At 45.5% G+C, this 16,798-nt stretch overlaps 1 protein-coding gene across 1 annotated transcript in view; it reads right to left on the bottom strand.

Moving 5' to 3' along the window:
• Nucleotides 1–13,825, bottom strand: part of LOC144681035 (EH domain-containing protein 3) — a 98,927-nt gene extending 85,102 nt beyond the window's left edge. The window contains exons 1-2 of the mRNA XM_078542720.1: nt 13,403–13,825; nt 5,544–5,720 (exon numbers count right to left, since the gene is read on the bottom strand). Of these exons, the coding sequence (XP_078398846.1) occupies nt 5,544–5,720; nt 13,403–13,629 (404 nt within the window). The 5' untranslated portion in view covers nt 13,630–13,825. The remainder of the gene's footprint in view (nt 1–5,543; nt 5,721–13,402) is intronic.
• Nucleotides 13,826–16,798: the final 2,973 nt, after the last annotated feature.

The following is a 16,798-nucleotide window of genomic DNA, read 5'->3' as shown; positions in this document are numbered from 1 at the left end:
AGGAAGATCTTTCAATCCACCTTAATTCATTTACTTAAAAGATTTTAAAGTAGAAGAAACAGAACAGATATATCAGTAAACAGGAGTTCTGAATTGGACCTAAAACGTAAACATTATGGCCAATGCAAACCATTTAGCTGTTGAACTAGCAACAGGCTTTTGGACAATCAGCAAACAGTGGGGCCTAAAAAGTAGGCTCTAAATGAATTTTTTTAGTACATCTGCATAAATCACCACCCAACGAATACTCATACCACTAAACGTTTGTCAACCCTTACTGCTGCTCCCATCCATTCCTCAACTTCCAACTTGGGAATATTACACAGCATCGTGTAGCATTTAGCCACACAGACTTGGAGGGCAAGAGAGCTATGCTCACTGTCAAAGGACCCTTGCCAAATTGTGCGCATGTAGTTGTCATAATAGAACATGCATAAATGACTATTTTTTTTCCCCCCACAAGTTGCAGAGAACCAAGATAGTCCATAAAACCCACAGCAGTTTAAGTGGCTTTCTTCAGGGAAGGAGAAATAATTGGGGCAAGCTGTGGGCAAATAAAAATCAACTCAAGATTGTTTGAAAACAGTGCAAATATCAAATTGGTCACCTGGTAGAACAGAACTTGAGTACTGATGGAGACACAAATGTTGCCAAAGGTTTCTGTCTTAAACTCTCCAGGACATAACAAGAATGGCAAATTTCAAGATCACAACAAATTTTTATTTTTTTTAAATAAATATTCAATAGTGATATTCAAATATCAATCCAGAAAGTAATGGCGCATCTAATGGCAATGCATCCAAGAACCAGGTTCAGACAATAGTTAACTTTAAAAACATACATCCCGAACACAGGTGAATTGTAGAAAGCCCTATAAGGTGATATACCAAAACGTAAACAGGAAAAGTTTCACATCTCAAAGCTAGAGAGACTGGAAAGGAAATGGACCCAATCATGGAATGTAACAATTCATTATTAGTGGTTAAGTCACAGGGGTTGCACAGGGCAGAAGGGCTTGGCGTTGGCAGCACTACTGTTTCTAATTTAGATCAACGACTGATTCAGAAACTTAATGCAGAGGGTCAAAATTTGCAAGTGGCACAAAATTAGAAGGGGCAAGGGAATCATAAGGGAGCAGCCCAGAAACTACAGGATGTATTAGATAAAATGCATAAGTGGATAGGAAAGAACAATGATGTATCATAATGCAGACAAGTGCACAGATGAATAAGTAATGACACATGAATCCCATGAATAGTGCTGAAAAAGCAAGGACAAAGCCAAGAGATCTACAGATCTCCCGTGGGCTCCATGATGAGCAAGTTAATTTTACTGCTATCTATTAATTTAAAAAAAAGCCAAGAATGTCCAATCACTGAAGAACACAGAATCGAAGTCAGAGGAGGTTATGACCAAACTTCTGATTAGGCTACATCCCACATGATCCAGTTCTAGGGGCTGAGGCATGAGTGACATTCAAGCTCCAGAACAAGTGCAGAGGCCCGTAAGTTTCAGCAATGTTAAAGGGCTGAGCCATCAGAATAGTCTGAAAACAGGTGGGATTTGCAGCCTGGAAAGGATGGTCAACTCTTGAGATCAATTCTCAGATACTTTTTCCACCCAAAAAAATCTTAATGCAAAAAGAAAAAGTCAGAATCCCATAAATGAAATTGCGAAGGGAACACAGATTCAATCTAATAAAAACAAGACTTGGAACTGATGACCGCAATTTCTTCTTCACACAAAGTGACCAATGCATGGAAGGACCTTCCAGGAAGGGAAATGGAGCATACAACCATGGACTGATTCCACAGGTAGACCACTGAAAGTGGACACAGGGAGGAGTTGGTGGGAAAAGAAACGTTGTTGAATCGCTGGTTAGATGAATAATTTGGACTGAATAGTCTTCCTCATCCATTGTTATCCTACGATTTTGTTCCTTCCAAAAGTTAGTCAAAAATAGCTGCTTCAAAATGGTTCAAAGTGACAGATTTGAAATGAAAAATTGTATGTGGTGGGGGGAGGGGGCGAAGCAGATGCACAATCAAGTTTCAACTTTTAAAAAAAAAAGACAAAATAATTATAATAAGACAAAAACATCCACAGCTGGGAGATGCAGAAAACGTTCAAGCTGGCAGTCTGCTTAATCAGGTCAAACATCACATCAAATACACAGTTAAAACCACCCTCTGACAAGACATTCTGAACACTTATCAGGCATAAATCTTTCCAGACCAGACAAATTAATTTTCTTGCAGTTGTAATCAGCATTGCAAATATATGCAACTCTTTCAGTCCAAGGATAACTCCTTAAAAGCCCCAATATTTCCTACTGAAAATTACTAGCCTATAATAATGATCAGATTCATTTTCTTCTTAAAGTATTTTCAGGAGACTTGAATATTTTAATTTTTACTGTACCATATTTATGCCAAGTTTGTCAATATAATTCCCAAAACAAGTAAGAGTTATTCTTCAGACTGACTTCCTCGAGTGTTTGCTTTACAGCCCTTCAATACAAATCATGGTGGCTTAGGAAACACTGCTGTTAACTTCACTGCTGAGACATTCTGCAGCAAAAATAAATAACCTCATAGATGAAATGTGTTTGATTAGATGAACAAACAAAAAAAAATCAAGCTCATGGACAAAATGAGCTAGAGAAGCTGCAGTTGGTTTTCCAATGACAGAAAAGGCTAAGTCAGGGGCGATTTAGAGGATTGGGTTTTGATAGAGTAAATAAATAATAGAAGTTTCCAGTCAGAGGTTGCTAACTAGAATACACAAATTTATGGAAGTTGCCAAAAGCAGCAAAAGTAACACCAAGAAAAGAATATTGAGGAAGTGAGCGGTGATCTAGTACACATTGTCTGAAAGGGCAGTGAAAGTAGACTCAATTACTTCTAAATGGAATCAATTAAATACTTGAAAAGGGAATATTTGTATAGCTCTTTCAAATAGCTGGCACAAGCATGACGACCCAACCTCCTGTGCTGTATTAATCAATGACTACAAAAAGAAAATTCCTTCTCAAGAATTTAAGAAATTCTCTTAAGAAAAAGTACTGAGCAAACTATTGGGATCAAAGGGTGACAAGTCCCCAGGACCTGATGGCCTACATCCCAGGTTCTTAAAGGGAGTGGCAGCAGAGATAGTGGATACATTGGCTATAATATTCCAAAATTCCCTGGATTCTGGAAAAGTTCCAGTGGATTGGAAAAATGCTAATATAACACCCTTATTAAAAAGGCGGGGGGGGGGCAGGGGAGGCAGAAAGTAGGAAACTTCACTCATCACATCTTCAAAAGAACTGTAGCAAATTAGTCAAACACGATTTACTCTTCATAAAACCATGCTGACTCTAATGGATTGCATTTTGGCTTTTCAAATGCCCTGTTACTACTTCCTTAATAATGGATTCCAACAATTTCCCAACAAGAGACGTTAATCGATTCCATTTGAAAGTAATTGAGTCTACTTTCAAAACGTCATTGCCTCCCCAGTAACATAACCGTTAGTGTGGAAAATACCTGTTTTATTTAACTAGCGAGAGCGAGAGCGAGAGCGAGAGCGAGAGCGAGAGCGAGAGCGAGAGCGAGAGCGAGAGCGAGAGCGAGAGCGAGAGCGAGAGCGAGAGCGAGAGCGAGAGCGAGAGCGAGAGCGAGAGCGAGAGCGAGAGCGAGAGCGAGAGCGAGAGCGAGAGCGAATTCCTGGCCAAACGATGGCCAACTAAAACCAAAACACTAATTAACTAGCACAAGAATCAATGTCACTTCACCCCAGCACTGAATCAAACAAATATACAAATTAGAAGCAGTAGGCCACTTGGCCCCTCGAGCGTGCTCTGCCATTCAATAATCTTGTTTTACTAGGAAAGGCTGGACAGTTTAGGTTTGTATCCACTGGAATTTAGAGTAACAGGTGACTTGATTGAAACATAAGGTCTTGATGGGGTGGATGTGGAGAGGATGTTTCCTCTTGTGGGAGAATCTAGAACTTGGGGTCACTGTTTAAAAACAAGGGGTCACACATTTAAGACAGACGAGAGGAAATTTTTTCTGAGGGTTGTGAGTCTTCGGAATTCTCTTCCTCAAAAGGCGGCGGAAGCAGAGTCTTTAAATTTTTTTTAAGGCAGTACTAGATAGATTCTTGATTAACAAAGGGGTGAAAGGTTATCAGGGGTAGGCAGAAATGTGGAACTGAGGTTAAAAACAGATCAGCTATGATCTTATTGAATGGTGCAGCGGGCTTGAGGGGCTGAGTGGCCTGCCCCTACTCTTAATCTATTAATTCACTTGTTTGTAAGACAATAAAATCTCAGAACATAAAACAATTCATATTATGGAAAGATAAAATTGGATGAAAGACAGAAAATTTCAGGGAAAAACACATTGGAAAACTAACTCCATACTGTGATCAAAAGCATTCTGGAAGTTTGTCAGTTGGATTTAAAAGAAATCCCAGCTGTACAAAAGTTAGGCTTTTCAAGTCAGAATTCTCAACCCAATTCACACCTTTAGCCAAAAAATAAAATCCTCAAATTGTTAAATCTGGAAAAATCCACTAAAGATTAAACATTCATTCATTTCCTAAATTCATTCATGGGACGTGGGTGGCACTGGCAAGGTAAGCGTTTGTTGCCCACTCCTAATTGCCCTCAAGCTGAGTGTTTTGCTAGACCAATTCAGGGCACAGTTAAGCGTCAACCATATTGCTGTAGGCCTGGAGTCATATATGCCAGGTCAGGTAAGGATGACAGATTTCCTTCCCTAAAGGACAGTTGTGAACCATATTAATTTTTATAATATTACCATTACCGAGACTGACTTTCGATTCTAGATTTATTAATGGAATTCAAGTCCCACGAGCTGCAGTGATGGGATTTGAACCAGTGTCTCCAGAGCATTAGCTTGAGCCTCCGGATTACTAGTCCAGAGATATTACCATCATGCCAGCATTTCACCCCACCCCTCCTCCCAATTCTAAAGCCTTTAAAAGGATTGAACTGGTGAAGCCACCAAGCAATCTAAAAAGCACTGAATTTACACAAGCTAAATGGAATTGATTAGAAATCTTTGTAACCAGAGCAACCTGGAGGGCCAGAGCCCGATTGAGATAGCATTCCAGGCATAGTGTCATTCAAGTTCAGGGTGCCATATTGCAAGTGTCTATTTACAATAGTTATCTACAGAAAGGGTAGGTTATTGGAGTCGGAGATAGCAGTGCCAAGTGTGGTGTCATTGAATGTTTTTTAATTCAACAGAGTTTGTAGATTATAATTCCCATCTCCACATCAGGTACTGGGTGCATATTATTAATTGATATTCTTTACTTTTAACCTTAGAACTGCCAATATCCTGTTTCTACATCCCCAATCTCTAACAAGAATGTGCAGTAAACCTGATACAGTCCTGAGATTCAAGCTGCTTAACCCAGCACTCAACTACAGTAGTTTGATTTCTTAATTAAAAACTCCAATCTTGCTTGCTGCACGCCTCAAATTCCCCAACATTACCAATTTATAAAGTGCTAAAGGTACTAACCTGTTCAAAAATGCATTGCCAAAAGCATTAAGTTTCCTGAATGGCCTTTTTGGATCCACCACCAGAGCATTTCCTGGAATCATACCCTCCACATCCCCATTCATTACAGCAATGAAGCAGTCAGTAGTTGGCTCAGGTCCAATCCTCATTCCTGGAAAATCTTGTTCCAGAAGGTACCTGAGACAGAGCCAGAGAAAATTATCAATATTTGCAGCAATTAAGGTTAAAGGGTGCAATTAATATCAATAAGCATACAAGCAAGCAACTGTTCAGGTGTCACCATAATTCAGCCTTCTGATGCTGTCACAAAACACATACACATGGAGGTCACTTTGCAAGATCAATAGCAAGATGGATTACAATATTGTAGGCCAATTTTCAGAGCAATCTCAAGTGTTGTGTGCGTGTGCATTACACATATAGCCCTATCAAAACAGTCTTTGCATTAATAGCAATGGTTCACAAAGAACACACCGATGTCCCCCTTTGAGGGGAAGATGCCCCAGGAATTCCTTAAGCATTGTTAAATGGGCAGCTTATTTTAAAAAGGTTATAGAAACAGGAATACGCCATTCTCCTCAAAGCCCATTTTCCACTTAATTACACCATGGATGATCAGCACCTCAACTCCTTTCACCCACATTCACATGTTCCTTAGTAAAGCTTTCAATCTCAAGTCTTGCAAATGTCAATGTCACCCACAGCTTTTTGGGAGGCTGAAGGTAATGGGGAGAAAGATTTTGCATTTCCATTATCTTGTGTGAAAAGAGGTTTCCTGATTTTACTTCATAACTGAACCAGCTGTATTATGCCCTTTGTTCTATCTTACCCAACCATATGAAACATGATCTTTTTATGCACCTTGATTTGATGCAGCCTTGGCTAATTTCACCTTCCTGTACCATCCCCATATCCCTTTACATCAAAAATCTATCCAATATATACTCAGACTGAGCCTGGGCATCATTCTGGTGAATGTGTGCTATTTCCCCTTTCAAGAGCAATACATCTTGGAGGTGCAATGCCCAAAATGGAATACCATACTCCTGATCAGGAATAATCAAATCTCTCGACAGAGAAATCATCTCTTCCTCCCTTTTGTATTCCAAACTGCAAAAGGCCAACACCTTTTTAAATTTAAATTTCTACTTATGCACTTTCAGTAATGCATTTACATGGATGCCCAAATCCCTTTTCTCCTTTGCAGCACCTAGGATCTCACCATATAGGGCTGAACAGTAAATGCTGGCCTAGCTAGTGACACCCACACCCCATGGATGAAAAAACAAAAACTCCAATTTGTCTCTTGGTTCCAAAGCAGATCACTTTAGTTCCCCATGTTGAACACCATCTGCCACACTTTTGTCTACTTTAAGTCCTTATGCAAGTTCCTGTTCTCATCTACACAACTTTTTGTGCCACCCAAAGCAATATTAGCTGCAAAATTGGATGTATAGTTATATTCTATTCTGTCATTCAAGTCATTAATATATTTGATGAAAAGCTAAGACCCCAGTACTCATTCACCACTCATTTTAACACACAAGTCAGAGAGCATTCCCATTATCCCCAATGTTGTCTCCAACTTGAAACCAACTACCCAACCTATGTTACCAGGTTACCTCCAATTCCATGTACTTTCTTCTGCTAATAAACTTATGTAGAAACTTTTGGAATGCCACTAAAGGTTTATTTACAGAAATTAGACATAGAAATTCCAGAGGCCATCACTTTAGAGACATCCTAAAAATTTGACTAGTTAGATAGCTACCTTCAAAAATCTATCCTGATTGGTTATACTGCCCAAGTGTTCAGCCACTCAGTCCCTGATGAGTGTGTCCAGGAACTTCCTCAACGCAGAAGCCTTGTGTTATCTGGTTTCTCCCTCCATGCCAGCAACAGCAAGGTTTTCAGAGGAAGAGCTAGGCCATTCAGGAATTCCTCATGTAAAAGGAAGTAAAAAGCTGGAACTCATCTTCCTCCAAAACTATTGTGGCTAAGTCAGTTGAAAATTTCAAAACCAAGACAGACAGATTTGCTCTTCAAGGCTATTTAAGGAATATGGAACCAAGGTGGGTAAATGGGGTTAAGATACAGATCAGCCATAATCTAATAAATTGATGGTACAGGTTCAAGGGAATGAATGGTCTACTCCCGTCCCTATGATCCTCAGGTGTGGGCAAAGGTTTTGGTGGAGTTTAACCAGGTAAGATGGCACATCCCATCAGCAAACCTCTGGCTGCATGAACAACTCATCCTTAAAGTTAGGCCAGTGGTTTTCTGAAGCCACATGGGAGAAGGCCAGGTCTCAGTGACAAGGTGAGATATAGTTTCCAAGGCAATGGCAGACCTCCAACACTTCATTTTCTTATTAGCACCTAGCATCATATTTCCAGTGTCTACAGTACTTTGCAGCTACTGAACTAGCAAGCAGCAACTGGCAACATCTTCCTTGAAGGTAACTTTCCAGGCTATTATGCAAATTAAAATTTACTGCTAATTTTCTGTATTGCCTTTAGAATAACAGAATCACTTTGTCACTTTGTACATTTAGACAGAGATTAATTCAGTTCCTAAGATGGACAAAATCTAATTTAAATATAAGTAACTATTCATAGCTCAAAGTCACAAGATAAATAACTAACAAATAGAAAAGCCATTTAGTCCATCCATCTAGAACAACCCTACACTCCGCACTTCCTTATTTTGAAGGCATCTGTTATGCATAGTAGGTCTGACTCAATTCATCCAATCATTTCATATATCATTTTCCCAACTTTCTGCCTTTTCTAAGTACAAGAATTCTAAAATACTTTACAAGTATTAAATGTATATGACGTAGATAACTGAAATAATTCTGAAAGCACTTCGGGATGTCACGTTTGAGGATAAAGTTGCATCTACACAGCTCCTTTTCTTCAGAAATCTGAAAGCATTTGACGTCCACTCACTTTCAAGTCCAATGATTTGCAAAGGCAGCTCTTTTTATACATGATCGCACAAGGAGCAAAGCCTCTTCTTTAGTAACTGGGGGACTTACTTCCCTACTGTTCAAACTGTGACATGGGACCTCCGGCATCCATTGGATGAGGATTAGCCAATGGGATAGGCAAACTAACATGATCTGACAGCACACCTCCAGCAATGCATTCTAAGATTAGGGATGGTTAAGGAGTTTAGGAGGTGGGGATATGGGACCAAGGATTATCACCAATGAGTAAGGCGAAAATGAAAGGGGAGTCAAGCAAGGGTAGTACAAACAAAATCTCTCCAATGTCAGCTGTCTGTCAGTTGGTAGCACTCTTGTCTGAGTCACAAGGCTATGGAATCAAGTTCCACTCGACAGACCTGAGCACAAAATCAAAACCGCCACTCCAGTGCAATACTGAGTGAGCATGGATAGGAAGGCACTTTTTCCATTAGTAGAGGTCAATAAACAGGGGTCATAGATTTAAGGTAAGAGGTAGAAGGCTAACAGGGGAGTTGAAGAGAAATTTTTTCACCCAGAGGGTGGTGGGAGTCTGGAACTCGCTGCCTGAAAGGGTGATTGAGTCAGAAACTCTCGTAACATTTTAGTAGTCTTTAGATATTCACTTGCGTTGCCATAGCCTCCAGGGCTATGGGCCAAGTGCTGGAAAATAGGATCAGTGTAGTCAGATTTTTGTTGACTAGTGTGGACACGATGGACCGAACAAATGGCCTCCTTCTATGCTGTAAACATCTGACAGCATTGCACTGTCGGAGGTGTCATCTTTCAGGTGAGATGTTAAACAGAAGCCCTGTCGACCCTCTCTCAGAGGCGTAAAAAATTCCATGGCACTATTTTAAAGATTTATCCACCATCTCCTAGCCAATAGTTATCCCTCAATGAACATTACAAGAACAGTTATCTGGTCATTATCACATTGCTATCTGTGGGAGTTTGTGCGCAAATTGTATGCCCCATTTCCTACATTACAACAGTGACCACACTTCAAGTACTACGTTGACTGTAAGTACCTTGAGACGTTCTAAAGGTCACAAAGGGCCCTCCACAAAAGCAATCTCTTTCAAAAAAGGTTGTAGATGAGAGAATAATTGGAGCTTTCAAGACAGATCAATAAATGTGTTAGTAAGGGTATCAAACAACAGGATAAAAGCAAAATACTGTGGATGCTGGAGATTTGAAATAAAAACAAAGTGCTGGAAAAACTCAGCAGGTCTGGCAGCATCTGAGGAGAGAGAAACAGAGTAAATGTTGTGTCCAATATGACTCCTCTTTGAACTCTGAAGAGAAATGGATCAATTCAGTTCTGAAGTCATATTGGACTCAAAACGTTAACTGTTTCCACAGATGTTTCAAGACCTACAGAGATTTTCCAGCACTTTCCTATTTTTTTTTAATATTAAACAATAGAAGTGTGCATTTTAATAGGAATAAGGGGGCACATACTCCCTGGAAAGTAAGAGTCTAAATAGGATGGAGGAGCAAAAGGATGTAAGGGTGCTGATACATAAATAACTAAAAGTCACATGGTTTAAATAAGGCTAATAGAGAAAGCAAATAAAGCACCGGAATTCATTTCTGGAATGGAAGGAGATGTTATGGTGAGAACACACTTGGAGTACACAGCAGAGCTGTGTTCACCATAGGAAGATTACAGGAGCACTGGCAAAGGTACAAAAGAAATTTAGAAGGATGGTACCTGAACTGAGTATCAGACAAGACTGAACAAGCTGGGGCTCTTTTCCATATTAAAAGAGGAAGAGGTTTTTAATATTATGAGAGGATTCAATAAGGTTGACATGGAAGGTGTTTGCGATTGCATGCAAGACCATAACTAGAGCCCAGTAATCTCAAGTGGTCATGAATTGCTGTTAAGCAATTCTAGAGAGAAAAAAACCCAGCAAAAACTGCAGATGCTGGACATCTGAAATAAAAACAAATGGCCTGGAAATGCTCAGCAGCTCTGGCAACATCAGAGAGAGAATCCAGTTATTGTCTCAGGTAATTGTGATGGAAGGGCACAGACCTGAAACGTAACTCCCTCCACAGTACTGCCAGACTTGCTGACTACAGGATTAAGAAAATCTGTTAACCCAGTGAGTGGAAAGAATTTGGAACTCATTACAAATAGCCGAAGCAAATCGCAGACACACATTTAAGGAAAGCTACGCAACCAAAGAAGGAATAAGGATCTGCTCATAATTTAATAGGGATGGAAGAAGTATCCTGTGGATTACTGTAGTTGGGCAAAATAACTTGTTTCTACACTATACTCTCTGATACGGAGCAAAGGCAGGTAAACATAGCTGAGATGCAGATGAGCCCAGATCGAAAGGGATGGAGGAGCAGGCTCAGGAGGTCAAAGTATCGCACAGAGAAGGGAGATAAACCAAAGCCACAACCATCCCAGATCCAAGGTGCAGGGTGATGGAGCAACCAAGCCAAGCTGTGGGGAATTCTCAGTGCACAATGAGTGCAGGTGGCAGTCTGGTAACAAAATGCAGCTTTTGCTCCCTCAATGCCACCTTGACTACAGGGTACAGAGCACAAAGGAACAGAGCAATTTCCCTGCACAATGCCCACTCCCTGGGCACACAGATTTCTCTGCACAGTGCCCCCGGCCCGGCCCTGGAGGCACACAGACAGTGATATCCCTGCACAGTGCCCCCGGCCCGGCCCTGGAGGCACACAGACAGTGATATCCCTGCGCAGTGCCCCCGGCCCGGCCCTGGAGGCACACAGACACAGTGATATCCCTGCGCAGTGCCCCCGGCCCGGCCCTGGAGGCACACAGACACAGTGATATCCCTGCACAGTGCCTCCGGCCCGGCCCTGGAGGCACACACAGACAGAGTGATATCCCTGCACAGTGCCCCCGGCCCGGCCCTGGATGCACACAGACACAGTGATATCCCTGCACAGTGCCCCCGGCCCGGCCTTGGAGGCACACAGACACAGTGATATCCCTGCACAGTGCCCCCGGCCCTGCCCTGGAGGCACACAGACACAGTGATATCCCTGCACAGTGCCCCTGGCCCGGCCTTGGAGGCACACAGACACAGTGATATCCCTGCACAGTGCCCCCGGCCCTGCCCTGGGGGCACACACAGACAGTGATATCCCTGCGCAGTGCCCCCGGCCCGGCCCTGGAGGCACACAGACAGTGATATCCCTGCACAGTGCCCCCGGCCCGGCCCTGGAGGCACACAGACAGTGATATCCCTGCACAGTGCCTCCTCCCCTCCCCTGGGGGGACACACACAGTGATGTCCCTGCGCAGTGCCCCCGGCCCTGCCCTGGAGGCACACACACACACAGTGATATCCCTGCACAATGCCCCTGGTGGGGGGGGGGGGGGCACACACACAGTGATATCCCTGCGCAGTGCCCCCTCCCCTCCCCTGGGAGCACACACACACTGATATCCCTGCACAATGCCCCCTCCCCTGGGGGCACACAGTGATATCCCTGCGCAATGCCCCCTCCCCTGGGGGCACAGTGATATCCCTGCGCAATGCCCCCTCCCCTGGGGGCACACACACAGTGATATCCCTGCGCAATGCCCCCTCCCCTGGGGGCGCACACACACACAGTGATATCCCTGCGCAATGCCCCCTCCCCTCCCCTGGGGGCACACACACAGTGATATCCCAGCACAGTGCCCCTGGGGGCAACACAGTGATATCCCTGCACAGTGCCTCCTCCCCTCCCCTGGGGGCAACACACACACAGTGATATCCCTGCGCAGTGCCCCCTCCCCTCCCCTGGGGGCAACACACACACAGTGATATCCCTGCGCAGTGCCCCCTCCCCTCCCCTGGGGGCAACACACACACAGTGATATCCCTGCGCAGTGCCCCCTCCCCTCCCCTGGGGGCAACACACACACAGTGATATCCCTGCGCAGTGCCCCCTCCCCTCCCCTGGGGGCAACACACACACAGTGATATCCCTGCGCAGTGCCCCCTCCCCTCCCCTGGGGGCACACACACAGTGATATCCCAGCACAGTGCCCCTGGGGGCAACACACACAGTGATATCCCTACGCAGTGCCCCCTCCCCTCCCCTGGGGGCAACACACACACAGTGATATCCCTGCACAGCGCCCCCTCCCCTCCCCTGGGGGCAACACACACACACAGTGATATCCCTGCACAGCGCCCCCTCCCCTCCCCTGGGGGCAACACACACACACAGTGATATCCCTGCACAGCGCCCCCTCCCCTCCCCTGGGGGCAACACACACACACAGTGATATCCCTGCACAGCGCCCCCTCCCCTCCCCTGGGGGCAACACACACACACACACAGTGATATCCCTGCACAGTGCCCCCTCCCCTCCCCTGGGGGCAACACACACACACAGTGATATCCCTGCACAGTGCCCCCTCCCCTGGGGGCACACACAGTGATATCCCTGCACAGTGCCCCCTCCCCTCCCCTGGGGGCAACACACACACACACAGTGATATCCCTGCACAGTGCCCCCTCCCCTCCCCTGGGGGCAACACACACACACAGTGATATCCCTGCACAGTGCCCCCTCCCCTCCCCTGGGGGCAACACACACACAGTGATATCCCTGCACAGTGCCCCCTCCCCTCAGGGCACACACACAGTGATATCCCTGCGCAATGCCCCCTCCCCTCAGGGCACACACACAGTGATATCCCTGCGCAATGCCCCCTCCCCTCCCCTGGGGGCACACACACAGTGATATCCCTGCACAGTGCCCCCTCCCCTCCCCTGGGGGGGCACACAGTGATATCCCTGCGCAATGCCCCCTCCCCGCCCCTGGGGGCAGTGTGAGTGAGGTTTCTCCCCCCACACCCTGCCCCGGCCCCGGCCCCTGCCCCGCGTTGACCCTCCTGACCTGATGAAGGTGGTCTTGCCGGTGGAGTACTGGCCGACCAGCAGCAGCATGGGCTTGTTGTCGAAATCCGCATCCTCCAGGGAGGGCGAGTGGAACTCGTGGAAGCGGTAATACTCCTCGAGCGGGAGCAGCTTGGTTTTGTACAGCTTCTTCAGGCCGTCGGTCACCGTCTGGAAGACCTCGGGGTCCTTCCTCCTCCGGTCATCCCTCCCCAACCAGCTGAACATGCTGAGGGACCGCCTCGACGATTCAATAAAACCGTTAATTTAAAATACAAAACACCTTCCTGGAGCAGGTAAATCTGTAAGAGTGGACCTCGCGCTGTTACGTGCTTTTGTTTTAATTCTCGGTATTGGCTGAGGCGATGTGCGCAGCCGCTCGATCCCCTGCCTCGCTCCCGGTGCCTGACGCCTCTCTCTCTCCCTCCCGCTCGCTCGCCCGCCTTTAAGGAGACGAGGGCGAAGCAGGCCCCGCCCACTGACCGACGTCACTGGCTCTGACGCAACCCACCGCGACCTCGTGCCGCGCTCCAGAGGCGGGTTGACCAATCAGTTTAACTCTTTTTCGAGTCAAAACAATTAAACTCAATTAACAATAACGAGGGATAAATCAAGCACAGCCCCTAATTCAGGTCAGCTGTAAAACCAAGGACAAAGTTTAAAGGAAACTTACAAACATTAAACCAAAATGTGATTAAAGGGGTCAACAAAACACCCCACCAATCAGTTTAAGACGCTCCCCCCTCTCTCTCACTCTCTCCCCCGGCACCCCCCCCCCCCCACCCCCCGGGATTAAGCAATCAGCTTCACCCACATCGCTGAGGGAACCAATCAATTTCACCCGCCCCCATCGGATTAACCAATCAGCTTCACACACTGCAGCGGTGCAACAGAATCTTTACAGCGCAGAAGGAGGCCGTTCGGCCCATCAGGTCTGCACTGGCTCTCTGAAAGAGCATTCTACCTCGTCCCACTCCCCTGCTTTATCCCCATCACCTTGCGCGTTGTTTTCAGAATACTCGATCAAACCTGCCTCCACCGCCTCTCAGGAAGTTTTTCCAAACCCCAGCCACCTTCTCGGCGAAAAAATATTTGCTCACGTCACGTTTCCAAGTTTTCAATCTGGGCTCTCTAGTTCATGATGATCTCTTGAACAGTTTCTCACAATTGACCCTGTCCCCTTAGGATCTTGAATACATTTGTTAATTTTCAATGCCACCTCTTTTCTCCAAGGAACAGTCCCAACCTCTCCAATTTATCTACGTAGATACAGCTCTTGATCCCTGGAATCATTCCTATGGATCTCTTCTGTACTTTCTCCAATGCCTTCACATCCTTCCCCAAGTATGGTGCCCAGAACTGGACACAGTACTCCAGATAACAAATCAGCTACACCTACTCCACCAGGTTAACCAATCAGCTTCATCCACTCCACCGGATTAACCAATCAGCTTCACACTGCCTGGTTAACTAATCAGCTTCACATGCTACTTGGTTAACCAATCAGATTAATCCATTCTCGTTCTCCCACTTCGCCGAATTAACCAATCAGCTTTACTCACTCCTCAAGGTTGGTAATCAGCATCACCCGTTTCACTAGGTTAACCAACCAGCTTCAGAACTCTAAGATAAAAGCAAAAAACTGCAGATGCTAGAAATCCAAAACAAAAACAAAAATACCTGGAAAAACTCAGCAGGTCTGGCAGCATCTGCGGAGAAGAACACAGTTAACGTTTCGAGTCCGAATGACCCTTCAACAGAACTAAGTAAAAATAGAATAGAGGTGAAATATAAACTAGTTTAAGGGGGGTGGGACAAGTAGAGATGGAAAGAGGGTCAGTGATAGGTGGAGATAACCAAAATATGTCACAGACAAAAGGCCAAAGAGGTGTTGAAGGTGGTGATATTATCTGAGGAATGTGCTAATTAAAGCAGGACAAGCAAGGTACAGATAGCCCTAGTGGGGGTGGGGTGGGGTGAAGGAATCAAAAAAGGCTAAAAGGTAGAGATAAAACAGTGGATGGAAATACATTTAAAAATAATGGAAATAGGTGGGAAAAGAGAAATCTATATAAATTATTGGAAAATAAAGGGGGGGACTCGGAAAGGGGGTGGAGATGGAGGAGAGAGTTCATGATCTAAAATTGTTGAACTCAATATTCAGTCTGGAAGGCTGTAAAGTGCCTAGTCGGAAGATGAGGTGCTGTTCCTCCAGTTTGCATTGAGCTTCACTGGAACAATGCAGCAAGCCAAGGACGGACATGCAGGCATGAAAGCAAGGTGGAGTATTGAAATGGCAAGCGACAGGGAGGTCTGGGTAATGCTCGCAGAGGCTGAGCGTCAACGCACACACACTTCCTCCTACCTCCCCCTGGACCATGACCCCACCACTGAACATCAAGCCATTGTTTCCAGGACTGTTACTGACCTCATCTCCTCATGTTTCGAACCACCCAGGATTACAGGTATCTCTGGGACATACAACACTCCTCGGACTGCTGCTCTCATCGCTTTCTGAGATCCACACTCAGTGCCATGCGCCGCAATATGAACACACTCAACCTCTCCCTCCAGCAACACCGCCACACCCTTTTTCAAAGCTGCGCGTGCCCCCAATTTCATTTTATTCTTCGTCTCATCCAACGCCTCAACAAGAAACTTTGTCTCTTTCTTTTAGGTGCAAAGGAACACAAGGTCCAATAACTCATCGACACCAACACCCATCTAGAACCCTCCACCCCTGTCTGTCCCTCTGTCGCCATCCCGTCTTCCAATCCCAGCCCCGGCCGTGTTTTCACCATACACCCTGACCTTCCCCTCTCCGACACTGAACGTTCAGTGCTCAGCAAAGGAGTTAGTTTCATACCCTTACGCCCTCATCTCAATGAATTTCGGGCTCGGCACGATGCTGAACTCTTCATCCGCCGCCTTCGTCTCCGTGCTCACTTCTTTGGGCAGGAGTCCTCTCCCCGTTCAACGGATCCTTTTACGCACCTCCAATATTCTCCCTCCGCCTGGACCCCTCCCTCTGGATTCTTACCTTCTCTTGATCTTTTCATTGAGAACTGTCGGCGTGACATTAGTCGTCTCAATTTCTCTGATCCTCTCACCCACTCTAACCTACCTCTCTCTGAACTTGCTGCACTCTGTTCTCTCAGGTCCAACCCTGACATTGTCATCAAACCCGCTGACAAGGGTGGTGCTGTTGTTGTCTGGCGCACTGACCTCTACCTCGCAGAGGCTGAGCGTCAACTCACAGACACTTCCTCCTACCTCTCCCTGGACCATGACCCCACCTCTGAACATCAAGCCATTGTTTCCAGGACTGTTAGTGACCTAATCTCCTCTGGAGATCTTCCTTCCACAGCTTCCAACCTGATAGTCTCCCAACCTCGGA

Source organism: Cetorhinus maximus, chromosome 5 (genome assembly GCF_964194155.1).
Source record: "Cetorhinus maximus chromosome 5, sCetMax3.hap1.1, whole genome shotgun sequence".
Classification (NCBI taxonomy): domain Eukaryota; kingdom Metazoa; phylum Chordata; class Chondrichthyes; order Lamniformes; family Cetorhinidae; genus Cetorhinus; species Cetorhinus maximus.
This window is presented reverse-complemented; position numbering and strand designations above follow the sequence as displayed.